The 17,188-nt window shown below is 42.3% G+C and overlaps 2 protein-coding genes across 2 annotated transcripts in view; one reads left to right on the top strand and one right to left on the bottom strand.

Moving 5' to 3' along the window:
- Nucleotides 1–2,707, top strand: part of METAP1 (methionyl aminopeptidase 1) — a 28,601-nt gene extending 25,894 nt beyond the window's left edge. Inside the window, exon 11 of the mRNA XM_075149601.1 lies at nucleotides 96–2,707. Coding sequence (XP_075005702.1) covers nucleotides 96–256 — 161 coding nt within the window. The 3' untranslated portion in view covers nucleotides 257–2,707. The remainder of the gene's footprint in view (nucleotides 1–95) is intronic.
- A 3,478-nt stretch (nucleotides 2,708–6,185) lies between these two features.
- Nucleotides 6,186–17,012, bottom strand: LOC142082042 (alcohol dehydrogenase class-3). The gene is made up of 9 exons (XM_075149603.1): nucleotides 16,935–17,012; nucleotides 13,915–14,016; nucleotides 12,850–12,991; nucleotides 12,153–12,240; nucleotides 11,135–11,354; nucleotides 10,307–10,567; nucleotides 9,430–9,565; nucleotides 8,369–8,507; nucleotides 6,186–6,496 (listed from the first exon to the last, which is right to left on the bottom strand). The coding sequence occupies exons 1-9, from the start codon at nucleotides 16,944–16,946 to the stop codon at nucleotides 6,472–6,474; spliced, it is 1,125 nt and encodes a 374-aa protein (XP_075005704.1). The 5' UTR covers nucleotides 16,947–17,012; the 3' UTR covers nucleotides 6,186–6,471.
- Nucleotides 17,013–17,188: the final 176 nt, after the last annotated feature.

Consider the following 17,188-nt stretch of genomic DNA (forward strand, 5'->3'; position numbering starts at 1 on the left):
TCTATTCTGTATAGTTGATAGATTTTTCATTTCTCTTTGGGGAACTGATACCTGGTACTTAAAAACAGTCAAAAAGTCATCGTTTATGTTTTTAGGTGGTTGGCAAGATGAAACATGGCCTGATGGTTGGACTGCGGTAACAAGAGATGGAAAGCGATCTGCCCAGTTTGAACACACACTTCTGGTCACCGATACAGGCTGTGAGATCTTGACCCGGCGGCTGGATAGTATTCGTCCCCATTTCATGTCCCAGTGATAGTCTAGAGTGAGCAGGTGGATCTGAACGATACATATGTATTTTCTTTTTGTCTCTGTACTATGCATTTTTTTAAGAGTACAGAATAGAGAGATTTCATCATTTACTTTGTTCTCGGTGATTGTAGATAAGAGGAATATCTTGAAGAACCTGACCCAATGTCTGGAAAAGCAGAGAATTTAAAGAATTTCCTGCTTTCCTCGTAACTACAACACTCATGCTATATTTTTCTTTTTTCTTCAGTTATCTCTTTAGCACCTTTCTTCCAATTAGACCCACAATTGCTTCTGTTGCTGCCATGATATTAGCTAGAAAAGTGTGGGTAACCTTTCCCACTGGGACTTGATATTTTGGGATCCAGGTTTTTTTCACCACTTCAGTGTGCCCTGTCTCTCTTGGTATGTGAGTGGCACCTGAGATTTTAAGCATTTCTAGTTCCAAAGACTTGCTCCTGCTTCTGCAGATACTGTTCTAATGGGCTGGGCCTTGTTTGTTTATCAGTTGAGAAGGGGGCAGAAGGGAGAAAAGCATGCATGTTGCCAAGAATAGGCTTCCCTTAACTTTAATTCTGTCCCCATCTCTCTGCCGATGGCCTCTGTGGTGATTGTGACTGTAGGTGACACACTGTGTTAATGGCAGGACTTGTTTCTCTTGCTGAAGATTTGATAGTATGGGCTTCCTACAGGGAAAATTAATAAATTCTGTCTTACATGCAGCTCCTTAGAATAAGCTGCTTCTCGGTGAAGCAGTGTTTGCAGGCAGTCTCCTGCTCCAGAAGCTTGGTGAAGCTGATGTATCAGACTTGCCTAGGTAAAGGAATGAAACAAGAACCAAAAAGATCCCACAATTCATGGGATCCCTGCATGTGTTAACTGTGGGGCATTTTTTCCAAGGTACATCCACAGTAGCTGTGGGGGATTGGATTTGCAAGACTTACAGTGAAATGAGTATATATCTCAAAACAAGTCTGAGTGTGAGAAAATGAAACACCTTCAATGCTGTATTCATTTTCTTTTGGTAATTTTTAAACAGGTCATTTTTTTCCCTCTCAGTTAAGTGAGTTTCATGCTTTTGGAAAGACTTAGGGTGGCAGCTATGAAAACTGATCTTTTTTCCTCAGACTGGGTATAGAGTGGGCAATGTTAGTATATATACCCCTTTTTTTTCTGTTAATGGGTCATGATGAGCTGGAAACTGTCATGTTAAGGAGTGTGGATTGATTAAGCCTCTCTTCTCTCTACCCTTTCTTTTCCCATGCCCTCTTCCTTTCCATCATCTTTGGTGTCTCTGCTGAGGAAATTTATTTTTTCTTCTGAATTGTAATGAAAAATTTTTCAGACCCCATTGCAGACTTAGTCTTACACCACTGTAATACAAGAAATAGTTAAACCAATGCAGACATTAAATCATACAATCATGGGCATAAAATACACCTTTTACAAGGTGTCTGGTGAATTTGTTGCCACATTAGACCCAAGCATATGAGGTGCTGCATACCCTTGGCTCCCCTTGGCACTGCAGAATTTAGGTGGGGGAAAGGGGTTAGTGCTTCATAGAACTGGACTCGTGTACTACCAAATAGCAAATTTGCCAGAAAATGTCTTCTCTGCCCTGAGTGCCTCAGACCTCTGTTGCTGTAAGAGTATCATTGCGATGTTTTCATTACCTTTATTATTATTTTTAATTATGCAGTCAAGTGACCTGAAATGATGCATATAGAGCGTGTGTGCGTGCGTATGCGTGTGTGTGTGTGTGTGTAGATTTTAACAAAACAGACTGTAGTACTTGAGTGGAATTATCTGTGTTGAGTGAGATGTAATGTATTGAGGAGATGACTGTCCTGGAGGTTTGCCCACCATATCATTCACGTGAATGGTTACAACGGTCTTGCCTTTTCTATATGTGTGTGTATGTTGGGGGGGCTTCATTTTTGGTCTATAAAATAAAAGTTGCAGCTGCTTTTAACAGAAATAACATTTTTTTTTTTTTTGTGATCCAAAACCAGACATAGCATTCTCAATTATATCCAAGTTTGCTTGCACTAGTACAAGCCATACTGGTAGACGCATGCAACCAGTTAAAAATCACCCTTAAACCTGCATACGTGCCACTTGAATGCCTCTTTGTCATTTCACCAACACAACCAAATTTGACACTGCACATTTTTAATATAGGTAATCTATGATGCTATGCATTTCTGCCTATAAATTGAAATCACAGCATGAAACCTGTTTATACTGAGTTCATGCTAGTACAGTATTTTCAAACAAGTGTAAAGCTTAGTCAGCACCTACACCAGTTCTTTCAATATGAGATAGCACATCAGCCTGGAGAACAAAACTTATTTAATAAAAATATTGTAAAAAGCTATTTTTTCACATGTTGAGCTGTAACTTTGCTTGAATATGACAACCTGATCTCCTTCTTGCTTGAATTGACCAACCTGATCTTCTGTGACCGGGTGACCCGCCTCGTGGATGAGGGAAAGGCTGTGGATGTGGTCTGCCTGGACTTCAGTAAAGCCTTTGACGCTGTCTCCCACAGCATTCTCCTAGAGAAGCTGGCGGCTCACGGCCTAGACAGGTACACTGTTTGCTGGGTAAAAAAACTGGCTGGACGGCCGAGCCCAGAGAGTTGTGGTGAACGGAGTTAAATCCAGTTGGCGGCCGGTCACGAGCGGTGTTCCCCAGGGCTCAGTACTGGGGCCGGTCTTGTTCAATATCTTTATCAATGATCTGGACGAGGGGATCGAGTGCTCCCTCAGTAAGTTTGCAGACGACACCAAGTTGGGCGGGAGTGTTGATCTGCTCGAGGGCAGGAAGGCTCTGCAGAGGGACCTGGACAGGCTGGATCGATGGGCCGAGGCCAACTGTGTGAGGTTCAAGAAGGCCAAGTGCCGGGTCCTGCACTTCGGCCACAACAACCCCAGGCAACGCTACAGGCTTGGGGAAGAGTGGCTGGAAAGCTGCCTGGTGGGAAAGGACCTGGGGGTGCTGGTTGACAGCTGGCTGAACATGAGCTGGCAGTGTGCCCAGGTGGCCAAGAAGGCCAACGGCATCCTGGCCTGTATCAGAAGTAGTGTGGCCAGCAGGAGTAGGGAGGTGATCGTGCCCCTGGACTCGGCACTGGTGAGGCTGCACCTCGAATCCTGTGTTCAGTTTTGGGCCCCTCACTACAAGAAGGACATGGAGGTGCTGGAGCGTGTCCAGAGGAGGGCAACGAAGCTGGTGAAGGGCCTGGAGCACAAGTCTTATGAGGAGCGGCTGAGGGAACTGGGACTGTTTAGTCTGGAGGAGGCTGAGAGGAGACCTTATTGTGCTCTACAGCTACCTGAAAGGAGGTTGTAGTGAGGTGGCTGTTGGTCTCTTCTCTCAAGTAACTAGCGATAGGATGAGAGGAAATGCCCTCAAGTTGCACCAAGGGAGGTTTATATTGGACATCAGGAAAAATTTCTTTACTGAAAGAGTGGTCAGGCCTTGGAACAGGCTGCCCAGGGAAGTGGTTGAGTCACCATCCCTGGAAGTATTTAAAAGACATATAGATGTGGCGTTTAGGGACATGGTTTAGTGGGCGTGGTGGTGGGTTGACGATTGGACTCGATCTTAGAGGTCTTTTCCAACCTTAATGATTGTATGATTAATGTTAGACTTGTGCTGACTGGATTTGGGAAATGATCTATTTTTGATTCTTCCTATCTACTTTAAAAGAAAAAACAAACTAAAACAACTTAAATCTACTTTCTAATGAAATTTTTAGAAATTGTATACACTTTTGCCAAAAACACAATCTGGCAATTAGTTCTGAAACAATCTTTTAAAGTATTTTCCCTTAACTATCATATAAGAGAGTGTGGAAGCTCCTCATGCTGTTTCTGCAAATTGACGTGAATATTTAGGAGAGAAGACTTAATAGATAACGTTGAATAAAAGTAACAGCATGAGGAGAGGGGACGAGCTCCATCTTTTATGTGACAGCCAGTAGAGTACATACACATTTCATGTACTGTCATTTGGTGGAAACTTTTCGTCCATTGAAGCCTTTACAATTGTCAAGATGGTACAGTTCAATACAGTACCTTGACCACCAAGAATGGGGTACAAGCTCTTGTGTTTACGAGTCCCTTTGATGTTACTCAGCTAACAAAGAATCTACTTCAAACATGCTCCATTCAATCAACTGCTTTGCAGCACAAAGTAGTCTGAAAACTCTGCTAGGTAAGGGCTAGGCCATAAATTCTTCAGGCTGGGAAGAAGCTGTAAGTCTTTGACCTGAGTGCTCTGGTATCAAAACAACTGATCTCTTCGTTGTTGACTTACCCTGGTATTACAAGACTAGCTTTCCACAAATACTCCAAGATGCAGATTCTCTAAAGTAATTAATGTAATGCAGACATGATTGTACAGTCTTGATCTAGTCCGTGCAGCCTAGAGGAACGACTGCTATAGTATAAATACTTAAAATCTGTTAGATCCAGTTGGGGGGTAGTTTTGCTAAGATGTTGAGCTAATATTCTATTGATACCATCTTGTAGTTATAGAGTACTCTTGCTGGAACGGCTTGACAGCAAGTTTTCTGCTGAATTCTCTAATTCTGATACAGCCAGCATTTCTGGAGCTACAAGGTGCTGAGAATCACTTCACTGCTGTGTTGGAGGGCTCACTTTCCTGGTACAAATTCACTTTTTATTTCTTCCAGATGCTCAAAATTGAATTCTTATGACATTCACAGGAGTTAACTTTCTTGTTTACTCTGTCTGAAATGAAGTTAGAAATGCAGCTACCTCAACTATTTTCAGAATGCTCTAGGGATATCTTTCCAATGACAAATGGAAAAGATGTAGTTGTCCCAGTTGTACAGCAGTGTCTTGGGGTAAGGTAGTTGTTAGTGGTGAGAGGGAAGTTCTTCTAATAAGATTACTGTTTGCATTCAGAGTTCTCTGTAACAGTTGTTTTGACCAGGCTCCCTTAAAACGTGAACCTTCTCTCTTAATCAGTGTCCTTGATTCACTGGAAAGCACTGACTTTTTATGTATGTAACTTTTCTTTAACTAGGTAGCCATTCTGCCTCTGCTTTGCAGTCTGTTTTCTGCTGTTCCTCTGTGTTTTTCTGGACCTGTGGCACTGCTTCCAAGTTTCAATTCAAAGAAATTTTATCCAGTCAGATCACTTCAACTATAGTTAAGAAAAAACCCTGCAACTCCAAAATTAAGATTTAACCCCTTCCCCTCCAACAAAAAACCAAAAGAATCCCACAAAACCCTGAAGCCTTCGTTACACAATGCTCTTTACTGTTTACCCCTGAAGAGCAGACTGTTGCTCTAATAGTAACATTCCCTGCTTCAGTGGCATGATCCTGTTTCTGACTAAATAAAGGTAACAATCCCACACTGTTTTTGCAAAGGCTGCTTCAATTGCCAGTAGGTTTAAGGAAATGGCAAAACTCTGCTACTGAAGTCTCGGAGGACACCACTAGGGCAGTGACTAGAGTAGTCTGTGCTATCATCTTTACAACAGGCTTGCCTACAGCAACTGTAGTGAGCCAGACAGGAAATAATGCAGAATATGGACTTCCCAACTGAACATGGGTACACCTGGACACTTAGGTCATACATTCAGCCAGACTCTGCTCTACGGTTGGCTTCAAGGTAGAGCTGGATGGTACATCCTTTGTAGTCCTAGAATAGCCTCAGAAGCTTGACAGCTGTTGGAGTTCTTGCCACTCTTTCAGTACAGTTACAGCACATCAGTGCTGCTTCTCAACCCAGCTGTGCTTAGCAAACTGCCTAGTGTAATGAATCCCACATCATTTGCTAGTGACTCTGAAGAATGCTCTTCCTCTGTCATGTACACACATCCTGTAAAATCTCTAGAGGAAAACAGTAAGACACAGAAATCATAGTCACAGTCTTAATGCTCAGTAATTCCAACACTGTGTTTAGAAATAAGCTTTTATTAAGTAGATTAATTGAATTAGGCAGTATTGAATTTGAAGAACAACTACAGAAATAGAAGTTTCACAACCAGTGCTAATTATATAACGCTATTTCAGTGGTTACCAATTTTTTGTTATCTAATATTCAGAATGCTCACCCTAAAATACATCATCTTCCTAATCCCAGTGAGTTTTTGTTCGCTTGATTCTACCCTCTACCAGAAATTCCATTATAAAAGGACAGTTAGTATGTTGCTGGCCAGCTGGAAGGTCCACATTTGGCTCTAAAGCTTTAGGACAGTTCGAATGCTTAAAATGGAAAAAAAGAAGAAAAAAAATTATCAATAAGTCCATTTTCTCCCCTTCTCTCCCCTCCCTTTTATTGCTGAGACATACTTAACTCCTATCTCTTGTAAGAATGAAGTTATGTTTATGCCTATAATATTTATTAAAAATACTGGTTAAAAATGGGTTAGTAATGCTTGTCATCTTTGGTTTTTTTTCAGTCTCTCCCTCAATAAGATATACTCAAAATGGAAGCTTTTTCAGACAATGTGAGTGTCAGTTTTCAGCAGCTAGCCAAGAATATTGATCAGGAACATCAATATTTACAGGCATTCCCTCTTTTGGCTGCTTGGAGAATTTTAAGTAACTTTCATTATTAGTTTCATAGGACATGCTCATGTAGCAATAAAACATTGAAATAATACAGAAGTTTGTAACTGGGAAAGGGGATCAATTGCTGGATGAAGTTTGCATAGATGCAGTGTTTCCAATTGTAAAAAGTAAATACGCAGTTACCATTAACTGACTTATCCAAAATAGGAATACATATGAGATAAAGTTACTACTTCTGAGAAAGTTATATACATCATGTCAATATGGATTGAGATCAAATACAAAAACCATGCTGGTTTCTTGAGATAATGCTGGTAACTATTTATCCCTCCTCAGATGAACCTAAATATGGATAAACAGAGTTGCCTGCATTAGTGCAAATATGCAGGAAAAGATTTTCTTTTTTACTAGAACCTCTCTCCAATTTTTCCTCTTGTCCACCTGCTGATTCTTCCCTTCATTCAAAACACGCTCTTAAAAAGTATGTGACCTAGTCTGCTAAATAAGCTGGTTTCTGCTCTTAGAGGCACTGATAGCTATCTCAATAAGAGTCTCTGAATTGCCAACAAATTACAGAGCATCTCATTAAAACTCTCATTTAAGAGAGGCCCGCTCTTGAAAAGATACAGCAGGACAAGCTTTAACACACCTCAGGCTAAAACTGTCTAATCCTTTCCCCTTTTCTGCATTAGATTTTAACCTGCAGATACAAGTTCTGCCACAGTATCCCCATGCTGGTCCCCATTTTCTCTCAAGCACAACCATTGCCCATATCTGTACAGGGCTTTACAAGGATCACCCGATATATCCTCTGATAAGAATACCCTGCTTTGCACTGCTTTTGCAGGTTGATCGCTACTTGCAAGGTATACTGCTATAAGGGCAGCAGGGCTCATCACACATCCAGCAGGTTTTTTACCAGCAAGTAGGGTCACTTGCAGGGGTATGCAGTGGAGTTGGGCCTCACTAGGAAGTTTAATACAGCTGTGGCCTAAGTCTGCAGTATGAACAGTTCAAACTGCCATTTATCTTAATGTATGTATGTTAAGAACTATGACCCATCATATGAATTTTCCACCCCAGTTCAAACTGGAGGAAAAAAAAAAATATTTTAAAATGTAGCATATTAAAAGATCATTCCAAGTGATTGATTGTGCTAGTAATCTATCCTAAATAGTTTGAAAATATACTGAAATCTACTATTTAATTAAAATAGACTAATAGCTTAATGACTTGTAAAAATGTATTAATGTGAACTCCCCTTCAGTCTCTACATTTCTTTTTCTGAGGAAGAAAATTTTAGCAATGTTGGAAGCCTAAGATTGACTTGTCTCCTTTATCAGCTTTACATACTTACATATTTCCCTTATATATTGTTTTTTACTCTCTGCATTTTGGCATATGCCTAGAGGCTCAGAGAAAGTGTTTATCTTGGAATGAATGTGCGTGGTATGTCAGCCTTTATCCTCCCTGTTTAAAACAAGACAGTGGGCAGGGAACCTCTATTTTGACAGTGTCTCATCAAGAAATGTCTTCTACACCTTTCAATATTATGAACGTTACCTCTTTCCTGTATGCATCAGCTCAAAAGCCTCATTAATTTTGTCAAAAGGCAGGGTGTGAGTCACAAATTCATCAACCTTGATCTTCTTGGACATGTAGTCAGTCACCAGTTTTGGTACATTGTCTACGCTCTTCCAGCCTGAAAGACAGAAAGCATGCATTTGTTTTTCCCCTTTCCACTCACCTCGGAAAACAGAGAGAAAGAAAAAATGCAACCATTACATGGGCACTTGTGTGATAAACATGAAAAGGAATTGAGAGCAGTGACATGTTTGTCCCTCCTGCTCTAGGCAGCCAGTGAGTAAGGAATGCAAGAGGACAGCTGGGTCTGGCAAGAGCAGACATTATCCAAACACGTAAGTGCACTGACCTTTCACTAGGTATTTCAGCATTCAACATAACTGCAGCCCTCACCTAGGAAAGCATGCACGAGGCATCTCTATCAGCCCCTCTATATATCTTTATAACCCAACTAAGTTTTGTATTACTTGGAAAAGGGTAGTGTAATAATAACATCAAGTTTGGATACTTCCATGAACTTCAGCAATTACTGAAGCCCCAAGTGATCGGTAGCTGTAAAAGCCTCAACATGGTTTTGGTCTGACAGCAGAAAATGTGTATCAAACACTTGTTGCTTTTTATTTTAAAGCTCTTTATAGCACATCCCCATGTTAACCTCACAATTTGCGTAGTGATTAAGCAACACAAACACGTTTATGTGCGTTCCCATCTCCCCAAAGACCAGGTACTTTCACTGGACCAAACTGAACCAAACCTTCACCTGGTGATAAAGCAATCCCTCTATACCACTCCTTTAGTACTGAATAGCATATAGTTACATTCTCTCTTCACAATATGTGAGATATCATACCAATGTGCTTATTTGTAGCTTGTCTGTAGGAATATCAGATTTTAAAAGTCTTTATCTTAAAAGTCAACACAGCATTTATGAATAGCCTGTCAGTAGTACATTTCTTGCACAAGCAAAAGCAAGGTGGTGTGTTCTTCCCAGCTTTAACCCATAGTAAATTATTTTTATCCCCATACCAAAAGAGAGTTACCTCCAAACGCGGTCCCTTTCCATGTCCGCCCAGTTACTAGTTGGAATGGCCGTGTGGAGATCTCCTGACCAGCAGCAGCTACTCCGACTATCACACTGACTCCCCAGCCTTTGTGGCAGGCTTCCAAGGCAGCCCTCTTCACAGATGGATAGGACAAAGCAGAGTGTTTATTGCTAACGTTTATGCTGCCTAGACTGGCACAGGTTGCACTTCCTTTCCCCCAGTTAATGAATCACCACATTAGTATTTCAGGAACAATAAATACACTGAAAATTACATTAAATCTTCCATTGGTTCAGACTCCTTATACTGTTAAAGATTCGCTTTGCTCTTTTTATATCCCATCTGGCTTCCAGAGAAGTCACCCTGAACTCCCACTGGGAGTTGGGATAAACTGTAATCAGAGACAATGTAGACCATGTTACTGACAGTTAGGAATGCTGTTGTAATTCCTGAAAACCTAGCTTTACATTCAGTAAAACTTCTGCATTTCCAAAGTTTAAATTAATTATTTGAGGAATTGGGGAAATACTGAACAGTCCTTGAGATTTTACTGTCCATTGTACAATATATTTTATGTGGGTTTTTTTAATTTTTTAACGGTCAACATATGAAAACTCAGGATTTCAATGAACTCCCATTAAGGAAAAAAGTTTGTAAATTGTAAGTGCCATTTTCAACCTAAGAAGTAGAATCTGCTTTCATTACGTAGTTAGGATTGGATGTAAATTGGCCTTTTTAGTCATAGCAGTTACTACTATTTAAAAAAATAAATAAATTAGTATGGCATGTTTTCTGTAACAAGAAAGAGGCTATTTTTGCTATTTAACTAAACAACTAAGTGGCAGCTAGCTATCGCCGTTATGCAAACACTCACCATGACTCCAACGTTACCAATGCACTCAAATGAGTAGTCTACACCACCATCGGTCATCTCAGCCAGCACCTCCTGTATGGGCTTCTTGAAGTCTTGAGGGCTAATGCACTCAGTAGCTCCAAACTCTTTGGCTTTGGCATACTTATCTTTGTTAAGGTCGATGCCAATGATCCGGGATGCTCCTGCTACTTTACAGCCCATAATAACTGCCAGCCCAACTCCTCCTAAACCAAAGACAGCACATGTAGAGCCAGGTTCCACCTAGGAGTAAGAAAAGGGCCATAAGCAACACAGAGAAAATTCATCCTTCCACATGAGTGGGAAACACAGGTGTCTGTAATGAAGGAAACACAGAAGCAAATATATATGGCTACAAGACTTTATCACTTAGATAAGGGAAACTATACAGAAATTTCATCCAAAAGCTCTTTAGGTACTAAGCTTTTCTTTTTGCCCAAAGACTCGACTCCCATAACCTGCCTAGACTCATACACGCTCACCTACCAGCTCTGTCTCACCCTGAGCTTCAAACTATCATAATGACTTGCAGCAAGATGAATTGGAAAAGTAATTTATAGATAGCTGGTATCAAAAGGGATGCAGAATCTTCTACCTGGATTTCCTCTAGAGGGCATCCGGTTCTTCTAACCTGATCTGGCCTTTATGGAGAAGTTAGAAATTCTTAGCTAAACTTCATCCGTTGAAGAGGAAGAAGAAACATAAATTTGGTACATCATGTTTACAGTCCTAATCTAGTCCCTAAGCTATCTATGTACTTTGGCTCAGATATAGTTACAGAGAAAAGCCGGAGGCAACCACAGCCTTTACCTTAGCAGTGTTAACAGCAGCCCCATAGCCAGTAGAGATGCCACAACCCAGCAGGCACACTTTGTCGAGAGGTGCTGCAGCATCTATCTTGGCTACTGAGATATCAGCCACCACAGTATACTCGGAGAAGGTGCTAGTCCCCATGAAGTGGTAAATCTGCTTTCCTTTGCAGGTGAATCTGCTGGTACCATCAGGCATGAGTCCTTTCCCTTGAGTAACTCTTAAGGCAGAGCAGGAAAGTACAGTCAGAGTCTTAAGCAATAAATACTCTCACCAGACAGCATCTGTTAAGTAGCACAGAGATGCGGTTGCATACTTGCACCGTTACTTTTTTAGTCATTCAAATAAACCCAGGAGTTCACAGAAATTAGATGCTAAACTTCTAAAACTTCATGCTGTTAATTCCTCCACAGAAGCACTGAAAGAAATGGAGTTTATCAACGTGTTGATCTTGTTAGCTACCAATGCTAACTGCTTGTGCCACAGTACCACACCCCCGTCTTCACCTCCTTCAGTACGCTTCCCTTGAATAGCACTTGTCAATTATGTCACTGGGGCTTTTGTTTGGGTTTGGAAGACTTTTTTTCAGAATGGGAGCTGGAAATTTAGCTGGGAAGCAGGCGTTGAGGAAAAAAGAGCCTTCTGTATAGTTCTGTACTACTTGACAGCTTTGGTGTTGACTCCGAAGAGCTAAATTCCCTGAAGTGCTTCCCTTAAGCATGGATTAAATATGGAGTTATGTTTTCAAAGCTGTGGACACAAGCTAGCAGCTTACACCCTCACATACATGAAAACAGAGAAACAGATTTATTTAAGGCCAAAAAAGAAAAGAAATTTTAAGAAAGAATGGAAAGTAATGTATAACTGACTCCGTAAAACACATACGTTTCAAGTCATTAGATGATGCATCAAGAGATTTATTCTTCAAAGATGACTCTTGTCAATTACTTTTGATAACTAGAACAGGTATACATTAAAAAAATACTATACTGTGTGTCAAAATAAAAAGCATACAGACCTTATTTTCTGGCACAGATTTGTTTTAGGATTCTTACAGAACTTGCACTCTCCACACTGGGGGATGTATAGAGGGATAACAGTGTCCCCTAAGAAAAAATAAAAAATATTCTGTGGCTAGTTATCAAGTCAAGCAAAGCGTTAGGAACAAACTGAAGTTACTCAATTTTCATGGCTTTTATATGAGCTTGTGTTCATTTAAAACCTCTTTGTGTATTAAAAACCGTTTACGGTATAGATTAGCATTGTTTATAGAGTGCGCTAGATAAAACACTTTTCTCATGTCTGAGGAGACAGCCGATCAGAAGTTCATCATTCCAGAACAAACAGGAATGTTACTGTAAAACAAAACAACCCCAAATCAACAGTGAACAAGAAGATTAAACATTTTTAAGCCCTTTAATTAAACCAACAGGTAACAACTATCATTTGAAAAGAAAAACTCTTCTAACTATATTGATCCAATTTCAAGTAAGAAATACGTATGCTGGGCTCTTTCAAGCATTAAACCAAGAGCACATTGAATACATTAGTGTTGTATCTCACAGACAAAAGAAATCTACACAAGCATACAACCCAGAATAAGAAATTACATTAACTCCTGTAATATAGCATTTCAGTGGCCCAGTCTGACAGTTGACCTTGTAGTAAAGTAACACTTCTAAGGAAGGCAGAAAACTTGTAAGATATTTTCTTACCCGGCTTTACTTTTGTTACTCCTTCCCCAACACTCTCTACAATTCCTGCTCCTTCATGACCCAAGATCACAGGGAAACATCCTTCAGGATCAGCACCACTCAGAGTATAGGCATCAGTGTGACAGACAGCAGTGGCAACTATCTGTGAAGAAATACATAACCTGAAGCATCCTGAAGAACAGATCTAAATATTTCTCTGGTCAGAAATTCAGAACAATTGCCAGGACAAATTTACCAATCTTGGCAGCGTTTGTGATATGGCCAACATATTTTCACTCCTGGCAAGGCACAGGAGTGCCAAGGCAAGGCACTTTTTCTTACTTTGAAAAAGTAAAGTCATGATAGTACATCTTTCTTCATTTCCATCAACTAAATTCTGATGTTGAAACGGGTAGAAGATGACATCTTGTTTTCTAAAGCTAGAAATCAGTACTCCAAGTCGTCTCAAAGTAGGTTGGCATCTCAGGTTTGAAGTTAGTCTCTCAAAGGTAAAATGACCAGAGAGACAGAACTCTCAGTACTGCATAAATCCAGTTTAAGTCTTAAGCACCATGCAGAGACCTTTTCCACAGAAATAAATTTCACCTTAACATACTTTTTGGTAGATACGGGCTACTGGAAAGTCCTGATCAAGTCAGAAACTTTGGTGTGGGGAATCCAAGAGACCAACCACAGCTCAGCAGACAGTAACTTATGGCCTGACTGAAGTAAAATCCAGCGTGTTACACAGCTGCAACAGGTCACAAGCTGCTGCCCTTCAAACACGATCAAAGGTATTCTAGCTCAGATGTTTTATGGGAGCTTAGTCTGTAACAACTGGAATTGATCCCCAAGACTAGCCATGATCTTTAGACCAGACTGTGAAGCGAGACCAGTAGAAATTAGAAGTGTTTTTCATAAACAGAAGATCTAAATACCGTAATTTTCTTCTCTGTAAAGCCAGCTGAGATACTAATGAATGAATGCTATCCATTCAACACTTCTTCCGTTGGTAAACAAACTGTTCAGCGTTAATACTTAGTCTCCCAAAATACAACGCATACAGCTAACGATTGATTTAATTACCTTGATACGAACTTCATGAGCTTTTGGTGGAGCAACCTCCACTTCCTCAAGAGCGAGAGGTTTACCTGCCTCCCAGGCAACAGCAGCCTTGCATTTAATAACCTAAAAGACAAAAACAACAAAAAATGAGGACGTCTATTGTATGATTCATTTAAAATAATTCTTGTTCAGCCAAGTGAGAAAATGAGAGAAACACTACTGGCTTTTGGAAAGAACCCCAGATCTGAACTTCACAATTTCAACACAAAGGTTTAATTGCCCTACATTTGCTTTCAGAAAGCTAAATAATAATGAGTAAACCGAGATCCGAAATTTGGATGTCATTTTCTTATTGAGCAAAAAAGTATAATAAACCCAGGAGCGCTTAGGAGATACTCAAATACTGCAGTGAAATAAGCAACAGGAATGGAAAGATTGCATGATTAAAATGGTGGTTTAAAATAAGAGACTGGCATTCGAGATGTGTCCTTCAAGCAGAGTGTTTGAAGTTAAAAAAATTCAGAAAGCAAACTGGAGGTCACATAATGGTCCCAGACCCACGTCAAGAGTGAATTTCTTGTTTCTCATCAGGATGGCTTCTGAGTACGATTTTGGCAAGATGCGTGTGCATGCAGCTGACCTGCAAAGCCCTCCAGTGATGCACAGGGACCAGAGAGATTTTGCTATATGGTTATTGTCAGCGAGTTATTGTGCACTAACACCTCTGCAGAGCCTGCGTGGATTACTGTTAGCAAGTCTTTATTCACTGCTCTCAGCACCGTGACAAATCCTGCTCTGCAACCACACCTATGCATCCCAGGAAGCTTTTCAAGCCAAATGGTGCAGAGCCTGGATGAAAAAGCAGGATTTATGGATCTGTAAACCCAATCTTATCAACAGGTACATATGCGCAACTGACTGAGGAAATCAGCGGGCATTATAGCCACACAATCCAGAGCAGCTTCAGGTGCTGCAAAGGTAAGCATCTGGAGTACCCTCAGATGTCAGTTTTACAAAGCATGACTCCGGATCTGTCCTTCAGCATAAAATGGGCAGGGCATCAAATAATCTGAATTTTGCTTTCTGACAGACACAGCATCTTTCAGCAAATGTGATATGCAATAGCTTCCTGCAGGACACACAGACGAGTTGTGAAATCAAATTCAAGACCATATCTCCATAAAACCTGACAAGGAATGCTGTCGCAGACTAGACTGCTTTGGAACAGATCCCTTTGCAATCTACTCCAGAATAGCGTCCATGTATTTCGGAATAATTCAGTTATACCAGAAAACTTGCACTGATTTTCCTCCACGCAAACAAGGTCTAAGCCATTGCTATGACAGTTCATAGCATGCACTATAAACCCATACAAAAAAATAACATTTTGTGTGTTCAAACTAGCACTGGTGTTCCCATGGAATCACTGGAAGTGGATTAATGCAAATTCCCAAGACCAGACAGACGGTCATCCAGCCTTTTTGAAATTTCACTGCCTGGAAGAAATAACAGCACCAAGACCACTCGTTGAGCTCACCAGGTCTGATTCATCAGCTGCGTGTATAGGAGAAAATAATGGGTAGTTTATGACTTTCTGTAATATTTTTGTTGTCCTGCAATAAGCAGTATCGGACTTTGCCAGAACCAGTTAACACCCTGGCTGTACCTATAATAGCAGATGTTTACCTTGGCTTAAATTTGCTAAAATAAATACTGCCAACCCTAAGAGGCCTGAAGCTTTGTAACAGAAAACAGGTACCCATCCCTACAGCCGGCAGGGGCCTAGATTGGACAGAAACACCCTTAATCCAGAACCGTGAATTCCCCTTGCCCTGCTTTTTATCACCAGGGTAAATATTTTAAAAATGGACTGAATGTGACTAACTGTGGAGTCAGAGTATGGGCATTCAGTCATAATCTCTAAATGTACCAAAGATTTTGCCAGAAAATCTAAATTCAAGGCACAAAGTGCAAGAGGAGCCATCATTCTGTAAATCATTTACTGGTTTTCAATCCATCCCTCATCCTCCCCTCACAAAGTCACTTGTTCTCGCACAGGAGACTGCACACTCCTAAAATCTTAATTTCCACAAGCTTAATTAAGCACAGGATTAAAGAGGGGAGAAAAGTCTCCTTACGGGATAAATTCCGATCTTCCTAAAACATTACACATCTGGAAGCATATTTTGAAATAATAACTTCCGATCCAGAAACTTTTAAAGGAGCTGACCGTATGTTCCTTACTGCCTTGTGGCAACTGAACGTGCACTGAGGAGCCAACACCTTCCCAGCCCGGTGTGCAAAGCCATCTGTTTTCCCCTTCCTTCAAGCTTATTAAGGCACATCTGTCCAAAGCCCACAGGAAAACATGCAAGCTCAAGGTCTTCTGCTTGTTCTTCCATCACCGTGGAAGAACGAACGGTCTAAGTACACAAGCGGAACCCTCAGATCCAGAAAACGCGCACGGGGGTTGATTATAACACACGGCGGAGAGCAATGCATCTATCTTGTTCCTAACCCTGCAAGTACTTACAGCAGGAGCCTCCCACGCCTAAATAACGGCACTCATTTCTGCCGCACGCACCTTATACGCGTAGGACAGGGGTGAGGAGACGCCAGCCCAACCCCTGCACCCCGACTTCCCCTAGCTCGCACTGCAGCGTTCGGGCGGGAGCAAACCAATCAGCGAGGGCCCGCAACCCCCGGCCCCGGAAAGCCTCCCACCGCGTCCGGCCACCAGCGCCGTGGCCGCAGGGCACCAGGGCAGGGCAGGGCAGGGCAGGGCAGGGCAGGGCAGGGCAGGCTCATCCGCCCGCCCGCCCCAGCCTCAGCCCCAGCCTCAGCCTCAGCCCCAGCCTCAGCCTCAGCCCCAGCCTCAGCCTCAGCCCCAGCCTCAGCCTCAGCCTCAGCCTCAGCCTCAGCCTCAGCCTCAGCCTCAGCCTCCCCCGTGCAGGCGCCGCGCGGCCCCTCCGCGCGCCCCGGGGAACACTCCCCCGCGCGCGCCCGGCACCCCCGCGGAAGGCGCACGCGATCCGCCTCACCCCGCTGGCCATCGCGCGCGGCTACCGCTGCCCGCCGGAAGGGGAGCGGAGCCCCGCCTCTCCCCGCCCCGCCGCCGGCGCGCATGCGCGCTGGCGCCCCCTGGCGCGGGCGTTGTGGGCGGTGTGGGGCGGGGGGACAGGCGGCCGTTGGGGCGGGGGCGGCGGGCTGGGGAGCCCCGTGGGGCGGCTGCCTCCTCCCGTCCCTCATTCCCCGCCGGAAGGGCAGGGCGGGAGCGCCCGCAGCGGGTTGGAAG

Source organism: Calonectris borealis, chromosome 4 (genome assembly GCF_964195595.1).
Source record: "Calonectris borealis chromosome 4, bCalBor7.hap1.2, whole genome shotgun sequence".
Lineage (NCBI taxonomy): Eukaryota > Metazoa > Chordata > Aves > Procellariiformes > Procellariidae > Calonectris > Calonectris borealis.